This window comes from Zootoca vivipara, chromosome 4, assembly GCF_965207765.1.
Source record: "Zootoca vivipara chromosome 4, rZooViv2.hap1.1, whole genome shotgun sequence".
In the NCBI taxonomy this organism is placed as follows: domain Eukaryota; kingdom Metazoa; phylum Chordata; class Lepidosauria; order Squamata; family Lacertidae; genus Zootoca; species Zootoca vivipara.
The window spans coordinates 67668222-67689665 of record NC_142587.1 but is presented as its reverse complement, the minus strand read 5'-3'; the positions used below and the strand labels follow the sequence as shown (position 1 = coordinate 67689665).

At 42.5% G+C, this 21444-nt stretch overlaps 1 protein-coding gene across 1 annotated transcript in view; it reads right to left on the bottom strand.

The window, feature by feature from the left end:
• Window positions 1–1061: 1061 nt before the first annotated feature.
• The window catches only part of MYH15 (myosin heavy chain 15), a 67694-nt gene continuing 47311 nt past the window's right edge, over window positions 1062–21444 (bottom strand). The window contains exons 21-30 of the mRNA XM_088668996.1: window positions 20805–20929; window positions 14290–14405; window positions 13352–13544; window positions 11709–11912; window positions 10212–10337; window positions 8222–8392; window positions 7835–7939; window positions 7064–7159; window positions 4303–4440; window positions 1062–1196 (exon numbers count right to left, since the gene is read on the bottom strand). Coding sequence (XP_088525122.1) covers window positions 1179–1196; window positions 4303–4440; window positions 7064–7159; window positions 7835–7939; window positions 8222–8392; window positions 10212–10337; window positions 11709–11912; window positions 13352–13544; window positions 14290–14405; window positions 20805–20929 — 1292 coding nt within the window. The 3' untranslated portion in view covers window positions 1062–1178. The remainder of the gene's footprint in view (window positions 1197–4302; window positions 4441–7063; window positions 7160–7834; window positions 7940–8221; window positions 8393–10211; window positions 10338–11708; window positions 11913–13351; window positions 13545–14289; window positions 14406–20804; window positions 20930–21444) is intronic.

Genomic DNA, 21444 nt, shown 5'->3' with positions numbered 1-21444 from the left:
CTCTGGGCAAAGGCCTGTCTTTGACTATTAGTCTTGCTGACAGGGACCGATGGAAGCTGGAGTCCAACCACAGTGGGGACCTCAGGTTCCCTACCCCTACTGTAAAGAGTCATGCACCCTGAAGCCGCTATCTAAGGATAAATAAGAAAAACAAATGTCCACCAGCTACTGGCAGCTACTGGCAGCCAGCTGTGATGGGAAGTCCCTTTGTAGGACTCCAGATATATGAATGATTATGCCTGAATATATACTATAGATCCAGGCTATGTCCCCTTTCAATGAAAATCTTCAGCGGAAAGGTCAATGAAAAGCAGAAAATATAGTGTGATAAAATTGGTAACATGCATAAGCCTAATAAGAGCTATATTTTCCTTGCTGCTTTTCATGGAGTTCCTGGCTCCTTTATCTGAATGCCTCAATCTCTCCATAAACTGGGTGACTGCTGAGTTATTACCTATCTCTAACGTCTTGTCATCTCACACACCTGCTCATGCGTCTCACATCTTTCCTATATAGAGGAGATCTGAAGCTCACAACATCAAGGAGGAGATGCTAGAAGATTTATCCTGCTGGAATTCGAGATTGGTACAAGCCTTTGATTGGGAGTTAGGGCCATGTATGTGACAGACTGTTCTTTGCTAAGGTAACTCATTATAAAGTCTTCAAAGGGACTTTTTACATAAAAAGAAGAAGCTATAGCTCACCTTCTTTGAATTTCTTGCAATTCCAAAAACAGAAGCTTGGCATGGGAGCATTTAGTATGCTTGACTGTGCCTTTAAACCAGATGACCACCTCTAGACCATGAATAAGAGGCTATCTGACTCATAGGTCTAGGGCAGTGGTTGAAATCTGTCCTGTACAAGCCACATCAAAAGGCAGTCATTAAGCAATTTCCAGATATTTCAATGGGGATTCCACAAAAAATGTTTTCCCGTGAAATCTGCACTTTATCTCCAACATCCTAAATACTAATAAAAAGTGCTGAAATTGTTTCTTCACATCCTAATACCAAACCTTGCGAAAAATAACCGAGAATACATATAACAAGGGCACCAGCAGATTTTAATTTGATATCTGTTTATTTGTTAAGATGCCTGTTTTCTTCTGCTTCAGCGGTGGGCTGCTGGTTTCTATGCAAGAACCAGTCTAGCCGGCAGCTACTCAAGGCATAATAGGTTTACTCCTCATCGTGAACCTGAAATACATTATAAAATATGACAACACAGTTTAGGCTCAACAGAAATGACTGCATGGCTTTTAAAAGCAACAATCCTTTACATACTTCCTAGGAAAGATGGCCCACTGAATTTGTCCTGAATTTCCTATGTGGAAAGCATTTTTGTGTAGGAAAAATATACAATATACTGGTAGATAGAAGTGCAACGCAGAATGTCTTACAAGGTTTCAAAAAGTACCAGGGCACAATATGTCATTTGCACATAGCTAAGTACAAAATTAAGAATGTACAGTAGCATCCATGAGGAATGGTGCACCACCTCATGGCTGTGGCATCCAGTGATGATTTGCATATAAAGCACTATGTGAACTGTAGCAAGGTGGTGTTACGCTGAAACCCCATGCCCACTTTCTTGGCAGTAAGACCCATTTTGCACAATGGAGCATACTTCTGAGTAGACATGCACATAATTGCATTGTTCCTTGAACATCATTCCCACCGAAATCAGTGGGACAGATTAGTCAAAACTTCCATTAAGTTCAACTAATTTATTCTTTACTCTGGTCTGCTGCTTTAGCTCCCCCCTCCCCGCAATTGGCCAGTTCAAATGGAAATTTTGTTGGCCAATCCCACAAGCCCTTTCAGCCAGCCGGGGAGGATTACACCGGCCAGCCATGAGGAAAACAATGTTTCCCATTGTGCCCCGGGGAGCACTGGGTTGAGCTGCAACCGCTGCCCAGCCAGAATTGGGGTGAGTGCCCATTCTCTTCTGATGTGCGAGTCAGGGGTGGAGCTTGCTATCCCTGCCCCATACATGTCTGTTCTACCTGATTACATTACATGTAAGAGGGCCAAGTGTACAGGAAACAGGTGTATAGGTAACCAAGGGCTGCCACATGGAAGACAGAGCAAGCTTGTTTTCTCCTGCTCCGGAGAGTAGGACTCAAACCAATGGATTCAAGTTATAAGAAAGCGAATTCTGACTAAACTTCAGAAAGTACTTTCTGACAGTAAGAGCTGTTTGACAGTGGAGCAGACTCCCTTGGAAAGTGGAGGACTCTCCTTCCTTGGAGGTTTTTTAAACAGAGGTTGAATGGCTGAGATTCCTGCATTACAGGGGGTTGGACTAGATGACCCCCGGGGTCCCTTCCCACTCTACAATTCTATGATTCTAAGTAAACTGCACCATAGGGAATGAGGCTATGAAGGGGACTTTTTGAGCCACTCTGTCCACATACCATGGGAGGTGGGAAAGGGAGATATTCTGAAAACATTTGGGCAGAAAGTTTTCCTGGCTTTAAAAGGGAATCTGTGTCTTTAAGAACTATGTGGAATGGAGAGGTTGAGTAAGGGTCTAGTGTTGTGGTGATAAACAAAGCTGCAGCTTCCTCAACATTATTAAAAAAGCAAAGCATGTTTCTTCAAATATCAGGTGCTGGCAGGGTTAAAATGTAAGAATTATGAATAACCTCAGTTTTCAAGATATCAGGTGCCCTGATGTATTAAGAAGTATTTTTTTAAAATAAATGTTGTGTTTTCTATTTGCATTTTATCTGCATGGATTTCTGCTGCCCAAACTAATGCGGAAAAGTAGAATGAAGGGTAAATCTCTTTACTAAAACTTGGCTTTGGGTGTTTGGTGGAGTGTGTTTTTCTTGTCTCCTGAAAAACTTCTGGGAGAATTCTATTAATATTTTTTGCATAATGATAAGCCTACGATGCATGTGATTATTGTTTACTGTGTCACCTCTCTTTGTTTGGGAACCCTAAAAGGCAAGAGCGTGATAATGACTTATAGCTACATACATTATGCTCATCCCACAGTATTTACTTCTAAGAGCAGAAGCAGGCAACGTCTAATCTTTTCATATGTTTGAATGACAGCATGTGCATAGTCCCACATCTATTAACCAGATCTTGTCCCCTGTCCAACACCTGCATTTAGCACTGCTTGACCTGCATGTGGAAATGCACTTCTACTTGTGAGTAGCATTCTTTTGGTAATGTTTGAAAAACAGGAAGAGGAGCTAAATGGTTTTGATTTGGGGGGGGGGAGTTATCCGCCTCCAAGTTTCCAAAAATTGCTAGGAACTGCCACCTCCACTGTGCATTACAAAATCACAACAGGGATTTATTATAGCGTTGTAACGGCTTGTAACAAGACGCAACAGGCAATGTGGGCACTTTCCTCACCTGCAGTGGAAATGGTTGTGAGTCTCTGACTATTACAGACATCATGTGAAGGAGGAAGTTTTGCTGCTTCACTCAGGTTGAAGCACCCCGTGGAGCTCCCAGAATGGTGGCCATGACAACAGCATCATTGGATTATGCAATATGGATGTTGGCCAGAACAGGCTTCCTCCTTAGCCTCTACTGTTCTGTGGGGGGCTTTCATTTATATTAGTGAATAAGATTTTTCTCAATACCCATCATTAGAGAAAATAATGTTGATATAACCAGAAAATATGAGTTGCAGCTGCCAAAATAATGCAAATAAGCCAGTGCCAAGGTTGTTAACTGCTAGTTTTAGCTGGTTTTAGGATGTAATCCAAATCCTAACAAAATCATTGTCAACCCTCCACATTGATTTTAATAGATCTGGATTGCACTTTTGAGGATTAATTCTTATATTAATTACAGTAGCTCCAAAGGCATCATTACATGGGCAAAACATAGAGTTTGAGTGATTAATATGTGTTGGGCATTATCTGGTTTTGCCTAGACTAAATTAATATATTGATACCATGTAGTTTGGCTTGGAATAACAAGCATTCCACAACAGAATGGCTTCCTGCAGTCTGCAGTGTTTCATTCACAGCTGTGCCTTTGTAGTGTTCTTTGCTGCATACCTTGCTCAGCTGTAAATTGTCAAGAAAGATTCAGCCTTCAGTGGTTCTTGGCTGCATTTTGGGACCTCAGGAGTCAACCCATCAGGCTGGAATTGCTGCCCCTTCTCCCAAACTGGGCAGGCAGAGGAGAAATAGGAAAGACTATTCCAAGTATGCAGGCACATGGATGGGTTGTCTGAGATGCAAGCCACGAAATTCTCACCTCACTCCAATGCTCTGCCCTGCTTTTCTGAAGGTTCTACCAGAAACATTCTCCCCTGATTCGCTTGACATACCTTTTTTATGCCAATATCTCTTGACTTGGTCCTGAGCTTATTGACCTGGGATTCAGCTATTTCGGCCCGTTCTTCAGCATCATCCAACTCATGCTGCTGCTTCCTGTACTTTGCAAGGTACTGGTTGGCTTGAGCTTCCTGGTAGGAGGGAGAAAAGAACATCAAAAGTGCTTTGCCTCCATAATCTAGCAAGTAGTGGACCTTCCACTACTTGTGAAAAGCACGTGTGAGTCAATGGTAAACATTTCATGGAACTTTGTGGGATTTGCTACCCAGAAAAAGCAATTTCATCTTTAAAAGTCTATCTGGGAGGCCATCAATGATCAGTGAGAGCGTTTTGTAGATGGCAGGTAGTGATTTCAAGCCTTTAATTGGAAAGCAAACAGCGTAGAAAAAAATTCATCCCAGTAGCACCTTAGAGACGAACTAAGTTTGCCATTGGTAGAAGTGTGCATGCACACAAAAGCTCATACCAATGACAAACTTTGTTGGCCTCTAAGGTGCTAGTGGAAGGAATTTTTTTATTTTGTTTCGACTACGGCAGACCAACACGGCTACCTACCTGTAGTGTAGAAAAATTCCACATTCTGTGGTGAAGAAATAGCAAATTGCTCTAGACCCTTGAGTTGTGCTACTATCACAAACACTTCCAAGACTAAATAAGGCAACCTTTGATGCCCTCTAGATGGTATTGGACTGCTACTCCCATCATCTCCAGCCAGCATGGCAAACAGTTAGAGATAGGGATGGAAGAGAAATCTGATTCAGTTTACATTCAAAGATGAGCCTATGAATTTTTCACTTTCCAAAATAATACAAGAACTGAAACATTCATCCTTTGAAATTTGCACATATCAGACTTTGGCAATGCAGTTCTCCAGCCACATAATGTGTACAAAAAAGCATATAACCATAGTAAAATGTCCATAAAAACAAATGCATTCGTAAACATAGCATAACCATGCATTATATTAGGGCATATTATTTTGGAAAAATGTGTATTTTAGGCAAAATGGCATATAAAAAAATGTAAATTCACACTAAAATGCTGGTGATCTTCCGCAAAGATTTTTAAAAAATTGCAGACTGATGTGGAGATGTGGAACTTAAGAGAGAAATAAGAATTGATAGAGTCACCCATCTAAAGTCAGGGATAATGGAATTCAAGAACATCTAGAACAGTGGTCCTCAACTTTGGGCCTCCAGATGTTTTGAGACTACAATTCCCATGATCCCTGACCACTGGTCCTGCTAGCTAGGGATTATGGGAGTTGTAGGCCAAAAACATCTGGAGGCCCAAGGTTGAGGACCACTGATCTAGAAGACACCAAGTTGGGAAAGAGATATCCGTAGAATCCATAAACAGTTCCATAAAAAGCCTTGTGACTTAATCCAGAAATGTAAACATCTGAGTTTACAGGAATGCTCAGCAACAGATTTTACTGCTGTAAATAGGCCTGCCTCGCCCTTTGAGAACTCTCATTCTAGGCAGAAAGCCATGTGAAAGTTGCTTGTACAGCCAGTGGCTGTGCTATGGAACTCCAAATACGTTGAGACACTTTTAGTAAACACATACTACTTTGTTTCAGATCTTTAGTGCATTAAGTCAGAAGATCTGTCTGTGGTATTCACTGAAGCGAAAACAGGAATGCAGAGTGAAATGTTTTCTGACAGCGGCATCATTTTGTCAAGCACTGGAATGCCTAGACAAATGATTCTGTACCAAAGTATCATTCATTTCCCATTCTGTGAGATGAAAGTGTATTTAGATTTGTTGTAGATAATGGAATGCAGCGGAAACATCATCCTCTCTGTTTTTGGTAAGAGAGGCAGCATGCACGCTGTTGTGTATGAAGCCAAAACTGCAACACACCTACATAAGACGGCAGTATCAGCAGATGAGAAGGAACGTGCAAGGTTCCAGGAGTACAAAATATCTGGAGAAAGTAGCCTCTAAGGTTGTGAGAACCTATCAAGACGGCCTAGTCAAGACTGAATGTGCCCAGTGACCATGAAATACTGCCTAACCTTTTTTTTTTCCAAGGTGGGGGAGAGGTATACCTAGAAAACTAGCAGGGAGGAAAATGGAATGAAGTCTGACAGAATGAGGCATGATTGACAGTGAATAGGGGTGCTTCACAATACATCAGTTTGCTGAAGGCCTGCATCCTTATTTCTTAGGGGGAAGAGATGGGGTTTTAAATTAAAAAAATGCACCAAATATTCCAAAACTGGGAAGCTTCTGTGCTGTGCTTTTTTAAAAAAAAAAAGAAAAACAAACACAACCGTTTATGAAAACTGAACAAAATGAAGTAACTGTGCCTAATTTATTTGTGCTTCAAATTCAAGTTTTTCTTGTTGTAAGATTAGATGTTTTGGAAAGGTCTGGTGTGGTTGAGGAAAAGAAAACCATTTTAAAAATTGGAGTTTGGAAACATTCTGGACTTAGGATCAAAGCAATGACACAGCTCTCTGTGCCCCACAGTTTTCAAAATCTTTAGCAAGAGATTTACATGTACTCTCTAAACTTTCCTCCACGCTTTTGAAGGTAGAAGAAATGTGCTTTTCAAAAAGGGAAGAGAAATTGCTGCAATGTTCAGGATTCTGAGGCGATTTGATCAGATGATACCTGTTTGTGCAGTGCTGTTGTCACACATAAGCAGTTTGTCTTCCTTCCCCAGTTTGAATAATACAACTCCAGTCAGAAATTAGGTGAATTACTGATTTGATAAGAGCCACACATTACACGGTACCAACTTACAGCTTCTTCTGCTTGATGCTTGTAGCTTTTCACTTTCACCTGCAGCTTATCAATCAGCTCCTGCATCCTTGTTAAGTTCTTCTTGTCTTCTTCTGCCTTCGTAGAACAAAATAAAAATAAAGTGTTAATTTGGCAACCATCCACTCCTCAGAATTAGATACCTTGTTTCACTGGAAATCTAGAATTATGGAATTCAGATACTCTAATTTTTATCTTACCCTTATCCTACCCTTCCTCCAATGAGCTCTGGATGACTTAAATTGAGGTTTCTGCTGATAGTGAGTTGCACAGAGAACTTCACCCAGAGAAATGTGTGGATGAGCAAAGATTTTGAACCCAAATTTTGCAAGTCCGGTACTCTATCAGCTGTAACATACTAGCTATAGGGATGCTTGGAGAATTCCATTGACCTCTCAGCTACCAATCATCATTCTCATTTCCTTGTTTCAGTGTTTCCTGGAATGAGTCAGAGGCTCAGGCAGAGAAGGAGACAGAAACTGAAGAGTGCTGGTGAGATAAGAACATTTCCTCCTTTGACTCAGACATCTCTCTGTCCTTCATCCCACAAAGCTATTTTAGTCAGCATGGAGATGAAAGAGCCAGAAGGAAAAGAGAAGTGGTAGAGAATTGCCTGCAGGCTGTTAGCTGCTGCCCATAATATATAAAGTCTTTGGTAATGCTGCTTTACATCAGAAGAAGTTTCTGTGATTGGAAATTATGTGCATTTGTCCTATCACAATATTTCAGCTCACCCACTTTAATTATTATTACCTGGTATGTCAGCTCTTTGATGCGCCTTTCATATTTGCGGACTCCTTTCTGAGATTCCGTATTGCGGCGGGCTTCTGCCTCTAGTTCATTTTCCAGCTCGCGGACCTGCAGCAGAATCAAAAGCATTTATGGCTCCTGTTGGGCTCTGCCTCATAGGAATAGCTCAATAGCAATAGGTCTTCAGAATGTTCTTTGTAAATATCTATTCAAAAGCTTTTGGCACGTTTGTTGAGTGCTCCTTTACATCATTCTCCAGCACTTAGCATTTCAAAATAAAACATTACTATTCTAGCCAGAACTGAGCTCCTGTTTTAAAAATGAACATGCCAACCATTTTCCAAGGGGGCTGACACAACAGGTTCTAAATGTGGACTCTTAGAAACCTACCCTGGATTCCAACTTTTGAATCTGCTTCTTGCCCCCTTTTAGAGCAATTTGCTCTGCTTCGTCCAGTCTCTTCTGTAGATCTTTAATGGTCTGTTCCATGTTCTTTTTCATTCGCTCCAAGTGAGCACTCGTGTCTTGCTCTTTTTTCAGTTCTTCAGCCATCATTGCTGCCTAGAATAACATAAATGAGTGAAACGCCACCCCAAACAAACAATGAGTCCCAATAATTTTGGTGATTTGAGACAACTACAAAATCCTGGGAAATATCTACAGTATAACAAGAGGAAGGGAACCAATAGTGGGCTACAATGCATGACCATTGGACATGCTGGCTGGGGCAAATGGGAGTTGGAGTCCAACAGCATTTGGTGGGTCACAGGTTCCCTCTGGAGAAAGTAATGAACCATTTCTGGGTCTTAGGGCTCATCCATACTTGCCTTGCCCTGCCACTTCCCACCAAAAAAATCTGAATTGGAGCAAACTTAAATAAAATTTTCTCAAGGTTGATGTTGGCTCTGATTTATCGCAGGGGACAAAACCGCTTGGACCCATGCTTCCTAGGCATGGAACAAGCACAAGGCTGGATGAGCCCTTAGTCTAAAATTTCATTTATAACTTCATGTAGTATAATTAAGCACAATGGTATTATGTACGGATATCACTTTGCGTGGACAGGCGGAGTTCCCCAAACCCCCAGGCGACCACCTGAGCGGAATAAAGACGCAAGACAACATGCTATGGGATTCAAATTGGCCACAACTTTATTAAGATTCAGATGTAGGGAGACCTTGGCTCAGGCATTGGGCATTATCCTTCCCAGTCCCCAGCCAGGGTTCTGGGAGGCTTTGGGGTTATCCACATGTATGGGGGTTGGGGCTGGCTCTTGAGAACATATGTTCAAGCAGAGAGAACCCACCCACTCCCCACTCCCGTTTGCCGCTGCTGGAAGGGCGAAGCAATGATGGCTATTGGTATGGTCAAGGCTTTCCCCAATACCCTGATCTTGTTGCCGCAAGGGGCTGAGGTCTCTGCCTCACACCCCTCCCTCTAGGAAAATTGCCAAAAAATTCCGCCCAAAGCCTGACACTGCCAAAGTTGTGACATATTGCTACGGGAAAGGTGAAACCTGCCAATGCAGGAAAATTCCTTTCTGGCTCTTCAACAGCAGCCTTGACGTAGCAGCACCTGTGTGCCTGTGGAGAGAAGGTTAACCTCCAAAGAACTTGAACGAGGGTGTGGAGGGTGGGAGAAGCTCTGGAACCAACTGCTGCTTGGAGGCAAGATTCAAATTCTATTGTGTGATCCGGAAAAATCCCTCCCCTTACCTGGCCATCCCCTGGCAACACCTCCCCAGGCAGGATTGGACACTAGGCTTGGGTAGGCGGAGACCCCTGGCATCCTACCTGGGAAGGCGGTGCCAGCCCCAAACTACCAGGGAGTCGCCTTATGGGATCAGGGGGCTGCGTGCGACCACGCAAAAGTTGCCCCCATTTTATGTGTGGAGCGGTCATTATGATATCCCTGCACTTGAGCCATCTTCTAAGCTGCAACTGAGCACATTTGTAATTATTACTAGAGCTGGCAATAGGAAAAATCTGAAACAGACACAGTTAATATTTCAGAGAGGCAAATGCTTCTCCCACCCAATTTAGGAACACCGCTGTTATTCTACCAATTTTCGCCAAATTTCACATCTGGGTTTTTGAAATGTAGTGAAAGCCAATCTGCATGAAGACATATGGGGAGAAAAGGTCACTTTCACTATAAAAATGCCAAACATTCTTCTAAATTATGACAGATGTTCTAACACATATGACCTCTGAAGGCAACAGATCACCACTGCTAGTGAATCTAAATAAATAAATTTTCACAATCCCTGACTTGCCAGCATGCAAAGCAGTACCGCTACTTGATTCAGAAACGAAAGATCAGCAAACTAGGAAGAATAAAACTGGACATCTGTGCAAGCAGGAAGAAGCTGTCTACTTACATCAGTGATTGCTTTTTTGGCCTTTTCTTCGGCATTCCTGCACTCCTGGATGGCTTCCTCCGCTTCATTTTGCATTTGAGAGATATCAGTCTCCAGCTTCTTCTTCTGGTTGATCAGGCCTGTATTCTTGAGTTTGAAAGGAAGTGGAGAAAGGAAGGTCCTTCAGGGACACATGATCATCTTTATCACCTTCTAGGACTAGTGCTACACTGAGGCTATTCACACATTGTACCTGGGGGTGGGTGTGTATAATTCACAAATTATACTTGGGTGCACAAGCAAATGTGTGTCATTAACTACCTTTGTACTTCCTAGGCAGACAATAGAATTAGAAATATAGAACAAACCAAAAGTATCAGTAATGTCACGTTTTTGCTTTAAAATAGAATCAGAGTGATATCTACCATTGGTCATACTCAGAGTAGACCTAGTGAAATGTGTGGACATGCATCTTAAAGGCATTGATTTAAATGGGTATACTCTGAGTAAGATTAATATTGCCCTCGGTTTTCAGCATCAGAATTTATGAGAGAAATTAATTCAGTAGTGTAGGGATGTCTTTTGCTTTTTACACCTGATGTGGAAAAAAATGACATTTGAAAGCATCCCTCATCAACATTACTCAAATATCCCTTAACCCACTTCTCTGGATAATTAAGCACACAATCAGTATTGGAAGGATACTTTTATGCTAATCTGTGAAGGAGAAAGCTAGAGTGTGATTGAGCCAAAATGATGCCTTTGTAAATCTCATTATTTCCATAAGAAAGAATTACAATTAACAGTTACCTGCTAAAATAATTGGATTCAAAGGTAGCTAATATTGGCTGGATCATGTCCTGATCTCAGTATGGTTGACAACAGCAAAAAGGAACATAATGACTGTGCCAAAACGGCTAATGTTTTACTATCAACTCAGCTGTTTCCTATTGGAAAGTTCTCAGAAGTAGTGGTTGGTGTCATCTTTTTGAAACTTGGACACTGAAAACATTTTTAGCAATAAAGAAAGGCTCCATTTATTGAGAATAGTCCACTCTAAGGTACAGTTCAATCTGAACAATATAGGTAAGGCCAATTTTAAGGCAATGGAACCTGGGTGAATACGCTAAACTCTCCCTTGACAGGGATGAGTCTTTAATGTTATTGCAGCAGAGATTGGGATAAGCGAAGAGTAAAATCATGAAAGAGATCATTTTGACAGAAAGAGAGCACAATGGGAGGCAAACTAGACAATTTTAAAAGGTGGTAGAAATGTTCAGCAAAGCCATTTTTCTTTTATCTGGAGGCTTTCAACCTATAAATGTGTTAAAATTACTGTTTTGCACTTTAATCCCCCCCCCCCGAATGAACAATCTTTGTGTACCCTTGTTAATGAAGTTATACCTTGTCTGAAACCTGCATTGCACTGAATCACTACTCGACGTAATAATGTCTGTTTTATGATCTAATGTGATAGGGGGTGCGGCAGGTGAGGGAAACAACGTTTGGCATAATAACCTGGGTGTGCAGAAGGTTCACACGTTCAGTGGCTTCCAGCAGCTCCTGCTCTGCCAATTTACGGCCACGTTCTGTCTGGTCCAGCAGAGCCCTGAGCTCATCCAGCTCGGATTGGAGGAGAGTGTTACGTCGGTCAGTGACTGCCAGCTGCTCTTTGAAGTCTTCATTCAGGTGTGTGGAATCATCAAGCTGTACTTGCAGTTCCTGAAGAAAAACAGCAGCATGCTCACATACTGGGCCCAATGAAGTCAGGCTTTATTCCTGTTATGCAGAGAAGAAATCTTATAGATTGGTTCCCCCATATCGCTGTCTTTCAGGGTTAGGGTTGACTGTACTGCACTGTGCTTAAAATGGAAAGCGTAATGCTGGTGGTCAACAAAAGAGGTTTAAAGACTGTCTCAAGGCAAATCTAAAAAAATGTAGTATAAACACCGACAACTGGGAAACACTGGCCTGCAAGTGCTTCAGTTGGAGAACAGCCTTTACCCAAGGTGTCATGGACTCTGAAGATGCTCAAACACAGGGCAAAAGGGAGAAATGTGCTAAGAGGAAGGCATGCTTGGCCAATCCACACCATGATCAACTGCCACCCAGAACCAATGTCCCCACTGTGGAAGGACGTGTGGATCCAGAATTGGCCTCCACAGTCACTTACGGACTCATTGTTAAAACCGTGTTCATGGAAGACAATCTTACTTGGCTACGAGTGATCGCCAAAGAAGAGGAAGAAGTGCTTTGAAGCCCTGGCAATCAGCTGATGGTTGGAGCTTTAAAGGGCTTTGCAAGCACCCCTAATCTAGGCTAGGAGTGCCTGGAACCCCCTTTCATTTTCCTACTGTGGGTTCACCTGTCCCATATATTTCACTTTTACCATATATGATGTCAGGTATAGGGCAGATGGTCGTGGCTTGGCCAGAATGACCTGGCCGGCCAAATGGGTACACCTGGCAGACTAATCAGGCTGTAGACCTGAGGTTGCCTGGATACCTAGCACAACAAATCCACTTTTCTTTGCTCTTTTTGCTGTTATGAAAGTGATGGTGAACTGCATTGAAATGAATGGAATGGTTAACATGAAGGCATATAAACACCCGAGAACCAAATAAGGATGCTCATTGTTGTGTAATCGCCTTGCAAACAACTCAGAATGAAATCTCAATAAAATCAGCGTGGGGAAGAGGACAGGAAACGGTTAAACACCCTCCCTCATATTCTCCCCACTTTGCAGTTATTCCCCAGAAACCACTTTAGTACTACAAGGGAAAGGTAACTTCTTGTTTGCCTTCTAACCCTAAGTTTGAAGCTGAAGGAGCATCTCCACCCCCAACATTCAGCAAGAAGTGAAGCTAAAGGGAACCAGGCAGTGGCGCTCACCCTGTGGAATGCCCTCCCAACAGATGTCAAGGAAATAAGCAACTCTCTGACTTTTAGAAGACATCTGAAGGCAGCCCTGTTTAGGGAAGTTTTTAATGTTTGATGTTTTATCATTTTAAAATTCTGTTGGGAGTCGCCCAGAGTGGCTGGGGAAACCCAGCCTGATGGGTGGGGTATAAATATTATCATGATCATGATCATTATTTTGAGTGCAATCGCTCAAAATAATTTTTGTTAATGCACAGGTCCCCAGAAGCAACAAGAAGTACCTTTATCTGAGCCTGAAGGATGCGTGTGGTCTTTGTTGCCTCAGAGGCATGCCGGTTAGCATGGCTGAGCTGGATTTCCATCTCATTGAGGTCTCCTTCCATCTTCTTCTTCAGTCGGATGGCCTCATTTCTACTCTTGGCTTCCGAATCCAAGGTGGACTGTAACGTTTCTATGGCACGTTGCTGGTTTCTCCTGATTTTGAAATCATGTTATGTAAGCAAATGTGGGCACAGGCTTCTCTTTTCCTAACTTTCGATTTCAAGCAATGCCCTGTGCTCCTAGTGAAATCTACCTTTTCACATATAGGTTTTTAGCATAAAGAGTAAATAGGAAAATCTAGCATTCCTCTCCATTCCCATCTCCAGATCTTCTTACTTCTCTCTGTAAAATCATTTCATTTTGAATCTCTTCCCTGAAATACTCTCAACTGTGAAAGATTCCAGGTTTTTTTTGTTTTGTTTATTGCCTCTTGTTTATTAATGTATCTTCTGTCAACATATTGTGCAGACAGTAATTATCAATCAGCCTTAACAACATTCTTGCAAATTAAGACAGCATGTACAGATGGCAAAACAGATACATAAGCAGAAGAAAATTGCCCTCTTCTACATAATGTGTTACTGCCAGGACAAGTTTGAGAAATTCTGATGATTGGTAAGAGACACACAGATCATTTGTGTCTAGTTCTTTAAAAGAAACAAAAAACCTGTGTTGGAGCCAGACTACATTAGGTCCTATTGAATTCCATGGGGCAAGATATTCATGATTCAAGTCCCATTAGTTTAAATTGTATCTAAGTTCAGTTAACCTACTCTGGATACCGAGAAATACTAATACTAGAAAACTTGTTTTCTTTTAGTTCCAACTCTGTTCTTTTTTTAAAATCACACTTCATATACAACTTGGCTTTATTAACTGCATTGTGTGCATACTATACCTGAAATTATCAACTTCTTCATCTTTTTCTGCCAGTTTTCTTTCAAAGTCTGCTTTAATTTGGGAAAGTTCCAGTTGAAAACGCAATGTCTTGCTTTCTTCATGTTCCAGAGCCCCCTAAAATATATGTAATGCATGTTAACAGCATAGAGATAATAACTTTGAAATGTGCAGCCTAATCCTATGCTTAATTGTGCAACGGAACATGGGATCCAATCCTAGTGTCTAAGGACACTTTCTACAGCTGCATGGGTTTCTAGGAGTCAGAATCAAGGGATATCAACAGCTATGTGTATCATACCCTAACAGTGCAATCCTATGTACATCTACTCGGAAGTATCTCCCAATGAATTCAGTGAGACTTAACCCAAATGGTCATCTATAGGATTGCACCGCTTCTCTCAGGCAGTGTGTCAGGGACTGGTAGGATGCTCATGAGTGTGCACTGGGGAAGTCTGACTCAGGAGAGAGGAGCAGTGATGGCAAGAGTCAGAAGCAAGGGAAGTTTCAGAGCTATAGGAAGAGGAAGAACAGGTGGGTCAGGCAAGTGAAGGGCTGGTTCCTTCCTCACCCTCTCCTGCACCACTCGCTCCCAGAATCAGGAGCGGGTGGAAGTGAGAAGAGCAGCAGCAGCTTCCACACAGGCACAGTCTCCGGCTGTGTGTGTGCAGCCTGTTGGGGAAAGATACAAAAGCTGATGGAGGGGACATGGCTCCTTGTTGCTGCAACTGCTCCATAGAGCTCAGACCTGGGAATAGCTGCCTAGATGCTAAACTGCCGTGGAGCCTACTGTAACTGTGAGGTTTGATTGACAATATAGAGCTAACTATCTGCCGTGTGCTTTCCTTTGGCTGGGGAGCACTGTTGACCCAGGGCTAGCCCTAGCACTTGCTGTGTGGTTCAGGCGACAGATAAACCTGCCATTGCTGCTGTCTCCACTGCAGTTGCCACCTAGTCACCAATCCACCATGAGGCACTGCTGCTTTTGCAGGGAAGCGGAGCCCAGGCCTACATCTCCTCTTCCTAAGATTGCGGCAATGTGGGTGAGGTGGCCTAGGGTAGCAGAGACCAGGCATCCCCAAACTTCGGCCCTCCAGATGTTTTGGACTACAATTCCCATCATCCCTGACCACTGGTCCTCTTAGCTAGGGAATCATGGAAGTTGTAGGCCAAAACATCTGGAGGGCCGCAGTTTGGGGATGCCTGGCAGAGACTCTTAAATTTTAAAGCAGCAATGGGAAGTCTGTGCCCCCCCCCAAATGCTATTGGACTGCAACTTCCACCATCTCGGGCCATTAGCTGTGCTGACTGGGGCTTGCTGAAGTCCAACAACACCTGGAGGGCCACAGGTTTCCGTAAACAGTATTCAGCCATAATTTCCACCACTGCGGCAAAGCAGGGGCAGCCCAAGCACTCTCTGGGGCCACCCAGCAAACAATGCTTTGCTCTGATGAAGGACCTCTTTCTTAGAGTTTGACACCGAGGCATGTGGTGATCCCAGTTATCTTAGAAGTGATTCTTATGCTGGTGCCAGCAAGTGTTTGACTAGGTGAGTCTGCATGTTAATGCGGCAGTGGAGGCAGAGGAGGAAGACAATGGAAACAGCCCACCTCATTCGGTGCAATGTCTTGCACCGACGCTGTTCTCAGGTTAATGAGCATTGGGTAGCAACCAAAGTGATGTCAGAGCAGCTTCATAAGTAACACCAGCACAGCTTTGCCAGAGTACTTTCCTTCAGCAAAGGATGCTCCGGGAACATGCCTTGTGTAAGACACTGCTTGTGTTGTTCTAACATCTACATCAGTGGACTCAGGCGGGGGACTCAAGATGTAAGTTACAGTCTTTCGTTTTATTCCTGCACAAATATCCTCTCTAGCTGACAAGACTTCTTATTGATCCCCTAAAATATCAATAAGAAAGTTCAGTTTTGCTATCAGAAGAATTGATGTAATTTGCTCTTGTTTCAACTTCTATGATATGGGATTTTGTGGCAGGCTCTTAAGAAGTGAGACTGGAAGGAGTAACCCTTCCCCACAGCTACTGTTGTTAAAGTGGGGGGGGGGTTTATATTAAGTGCATTCACACATTTTGCCTGCAATCCTTCGCATACATACCTGGGATTGCAATCTTATACCTGAGTAGACAGGTATAAGATTGCACTGTCGTGTCTGTTTTGGCCATTGAGTTCATCTCTTTTCCCTCTTCTTGCATAATCTTTTTGCAGAGTTTATATTAAACATGCATAAGAGTTCTCCCTTCCATCAGCTGAGAAGCAAAGAGGCATGGAAGGTGATAAAAAAAGAACAGCTTAAGTGGTAAGGCTGGGGGTTTGGGGACTGACACTGAGATAAGTCAAGGAAGAACTTGGCATTTCCGCAGTCTAGGAAGTACAAAAAGACATGGAGATTGGCTGGATTGTGTGTGTTTGTGAATGTAAGAGTGTTGTGGACCTAAATCTATACGGTAAATAAGGCTAATGGGTTATAGGGGCTCTAAGGGCTGTTTAATTCTCTCTCAAAATCCATAAAAATGAAAATCTGTTCTTCTTTGTGTACAGTTTATGCCACCATACTATGCACTAGATAATCATTGCCCTCAATATGAAGATCAGTCAGAGTCTGTGGAGTTCTTGACTATCCGGTCATCAGCAGATGCCATCTGGGAAATCTGTGCCATTCAGTTATTAGCAAAAGCAGTGCAAATGAAGCAACAAGTTTACCTGATTTAAACAACCTGTCAGACAGAATCAAATAAGGTCTTTATATAGTTATTGGATATGGTTTGGCAAATACTGCCTTTAGAAATAAAAGACAGAGGTAATATCTGGCTGAATGCTGTCCAGTATTGCTTTTGGGTTGTGACAAAAGTCAGAGAATTTTGAAACGTTCTATGAAAGATAGAGGTTGTTTTTGTTTTTTACTCCAGGATAATAGCCAGCAAACACACACAAATACATCATGCACTATTTGCATAAGTAATATTTCACTCATGCGCCTCCTAATAAAAACCCATTTGTGCAAGTTGGGAAAGGAGCGGTTTCTACTAAATTAGCATCAAAAGGCAGCCACTTAATATTGGCTGCCTCATATCCTAAGCAAATAATTTGTTCTTGGGTCTCAAATCATGGAAGCAGTAAGGTACATAATTCCTGTACTGAAACTGTTGGTGATCTACAATTGACTCAAACTTTCTACCGGTAATAGTTGGATAATGCTCAGAAGCAATGGCTGTGAACTTCCCCCATCTGGAGTTAGCAAGGGGAAAGATGCATGGCTTAGCCGGGTTCTGATTTCTGTACAATAACTACCACTGCAGAGTAATGGGGCTTTTGGAGAGGGAGAGCAGGATGCTGGTAGAGTTTAGAGGATACGTGGCTTGACTGTATCAGGCCTTTGGAGCTGTTCTCTTTAGCGTGGATGGCCAGGAATAGCAGACAACTGGAGGGGGGGGGAGAACCACCCTCATTAATGATATTGGATGTTCCCAAATGGCTCACAGCTTTCTTTGGTGTTTCCAAGCACCAGTCCCTGGCCCAACGCCACCACCACTACTAATGCACAGCCCCTGCCAAAGACTTGAACCCCAATACTGCCACAACAGAAAAGCAGAAATTATGCATCAGCAATGGCCAGGGGTGGGATGATACCAAGTGCAATCCAAAGAGCTAAAGGGCTGGGAGAATGTCTTGAAAGCATTTCTGCAGTTAATGGAGACCGGCCTCCACAGTCACTTACGGACTCATTGTTAAAACCATGTTTATGGAAGACAATCTTACTTGGCTACGAGTGATCACCAAAGAAGAGGAAGACATAGGATTCGTCAGTTAGTGCGACACACTGCTTAAGACGTGGGGAAGAGCAAAACACTTCCCCTTCCATTTTGTTTACAGGTCTGTGGCCGTGCTGCTTTTAGCACTAATATGCCATGGCACGTTCTAGGGTGATCTGCCAAGGTAAAGCTCTTGAACACACCACAAGCTGATGCATTATGACCAATCAGCTAGAGTATATTCGCAACATATATTATATATAAAAATATAATATATCTATCGTCTATCATGCTTAGCTATTCAAAGCAGTGGAATGAAACATGCTGTTCCTCTGCTTTGATAGCAACACCTTTTTATTTGGAGGGGAAATCCCTGCAAAGTACAAAACAGCCTGCAAGATAAAAAATAATAATATTTTGATAAACATTAAATAGCTTAAGCTAAATCTTATTTTCAAGTATTCCAAACATTTCTAACAGATGAAGAAACGGAACTTTTTTTAAAAAACAACAACCCTAATTATGTGTGATTCTTTAAGGTTAATTCATGAAAATGCCCTTGGTGATATTAAATTATTCCGCAATATAAACAAATCATGTTCCAGTGCATTGAACAAACCTCCAGATATCACAGAAAACGCAGGTGCCAGGTGGGGAAGCCAAAATGTTTCAGGTGCTCAAGAGAATAACTGATGGCTTTTAAGAATATATTCACTCTAGCTTCATAAAAATGAAAGTGATTTGGGGGTATGTTAGCTTTCCGTTCCTCACATTATCCTGATGGCATTGGCTGTATCATAGTAGATATGAGCAGCTTTTTTTCCTCCCTTCAAAAACACACCTGGGAATGAGGCTGATGGATGACTGTAGTTAGCTTGAAACAGTGGCCAGGCATAAAGGAAAATTAAAAGAAATGAGAAGAGAATTCCTAGGCTCTTATTTCAAGGTAAGCCCCTACTCTCCCCCAAAAGGTGTTAGAATTTTGCCTGCACCCAAGAGTCCTCAAATATTCAATCTCATCCTACTTTTGCAGGGAACCAATGATCTCATGATAGTCTTGGGGGCACTGGCGGAGGAAGATGGGGTGGGGGGAGTGCACCGCCCCCGGCAGCACGATCCTGGTGGGGTGCCATTGCGGCTGCCCCCTGCCTGTGCGGGGTGCCACACCCCCTCAGACAGCGCACCACACCCCCAGGCTGTGTGCCACGCCCCTGCAGGCAGCATACCACGCCCCTGGGATGCACGCCAGCCACGCCCCTGCCTTCTCTCCACCCCACCCCCCGGTGGTGGAACATGAAGCTCGGCCACTGCTTGGGGGTACATTGGGCATATCTTTAAATGCATTTTTTAAATCCCATGACTGAGATTCCCATCTCTTTTTAACTAACAGCAGGAGAAGTTAAGTGGAGGCAATTCAGATTGGGAGCATGGTATCGAGGAGAAAGATTTAAAAGTTCCACCAGCCCCATTTTCTTTTCCCAGTGAAACTGCCCCCTCATGCCACTTATTTGAGGCTAACTAGTAGCATTCAACAGTTGTTGTTTTTTAAGGGGGGGGGGGATTTTCAGCAGGCAAATGGCAGGATCAACCCCCCTACATCTGCTCTAAAAAGAGAAAGAGGATCCCAGTTATGAGATTCAAAGCCTTGCTTAACATCACATATAGTTTGATCTTCAAGACCATTTGATTCTCTAGACTGTGTCTGGAAACCAGGAATGGTCAACGACACCATCAAGCTGCAAAACCTTTGCAGTTATGGAGAACATGCTGTACAGCCTCACATTACATCCAGATAGGTCCATCCGTTTGCATATTGCATATAAAATCCAAATGAGAGATGTGATATGAAGTGTAGAATCCCTCTTTCTTACATATGTGTTTGTTTATTATCGTTTTAAAAAAATATTTTTATAGTTTGTTTTGTGTGTGTGTGTGTGTGTGTGTGTGTGTGTTCCTTTAATTGCACTGTGCAGGAATAGATAAATATAATAACAATTGAACATGTTTTGGCAGAGTCACCAGGGACCAGAACCTTGCTTTTGGGTACTGCTGCCTACAAGCCATTCCTTGTCCATTGATGCAGCACTCTGTATAGGCTTGCCGTGCTGGCTCATCACCATATGCTAACCAAGGATAGGGTGCCTATGGCGCTCAAAATGTTGTTAGACTACAACTCCCATCATCCATGGCCATTGACCATGTTGACTGGGAACAATGGAACTCAGGATTGGGCAATATCTGGAGGGCTGCGAGTTTCCCATTGCTGCCCCAGAACATGCCCAACACTCCCCTATGGCTATTTATTACAGGGTAAAATAGGTAATGGTGGAAAAGCTACCTTCAGGGAAGCTTGTCTGCCATTCCTGATATACCCAAGGATTTCTAGAATCCATAGCTCAAACGTCTAATCTGATTGGGTTTTCCCCCCAAACTTTTTTTAAACCCACACTAAATTCAAATGGAAACTTCAAATCGTGGAAGTTGAAATCTTTTGAAAAGTATACTGCAACAGCACTTGTACATAGCCTACCTTAGGATCTCTACGTGAAGAGAAGGGGAGGAAGAAATCTAAATCACAATAATATCCCATATAATAACTACTGAATCTTTTTGCCACCCTTTGTTTTCCCCGCCTATGCACATGAAGCAAATCTTGCTTATCCTTTGTTTCCTCTGTTTTTCTTTGGGATGGAAAACTTACAGCGACTCTCTAGAAACCCCATTCCTTGTTCCAAACCTTTGTCTTACCTCAGCTTCTTCCAGGGCTAGCTGGACTTCCGATTTTTCTTGTTCAATCTGCTTCTTCATCTTCTCCACCTCATGAAGGCTCTTGTTTCCTTCACTGATCTGGTCAGTTAGATCTGAAATCTCCTCTGATATTTTTTTTAAAGAAAGAAAGAAAATGAAAGAAAGAAAGAAAGACAGAAAGAAAGACCAAAGCGTCAGAAAGTCCTGAATGTACCAAGTTATCTCTTTTCAATGGCAATTTAAATTTTCCTATCTTGCTGGAGTCTTGCTAAAAACTGAGAAATTTGTGTTTATCTATTTATTTTATATGCAGAATTCATCATGCGAAAGGCTGGACTGGATGAATCCTAAACCGGAATTAAGATTGCCAGAAGAAATATCAACAACCTCATATATGCTGATGACACAACCTTGATAGCAGAAAGTGAGGGTGAAAGAGGACAGCGCAAAATAAGGTCTGAAGCTCAACATAAAAAAAAAATAAGATTATGGCCACTGGCCCCATCACCTCCTGGCAAATAGAAGGGGAATAAATGGAGGCAGTGAGAGATTTTACTTTCTTGGATTCCATGATCACTGCAGATGGTGACAGCAGTCACGAAATTAAAAGATGCCTGCTTCTTGGGAGAAAAGCAATGAC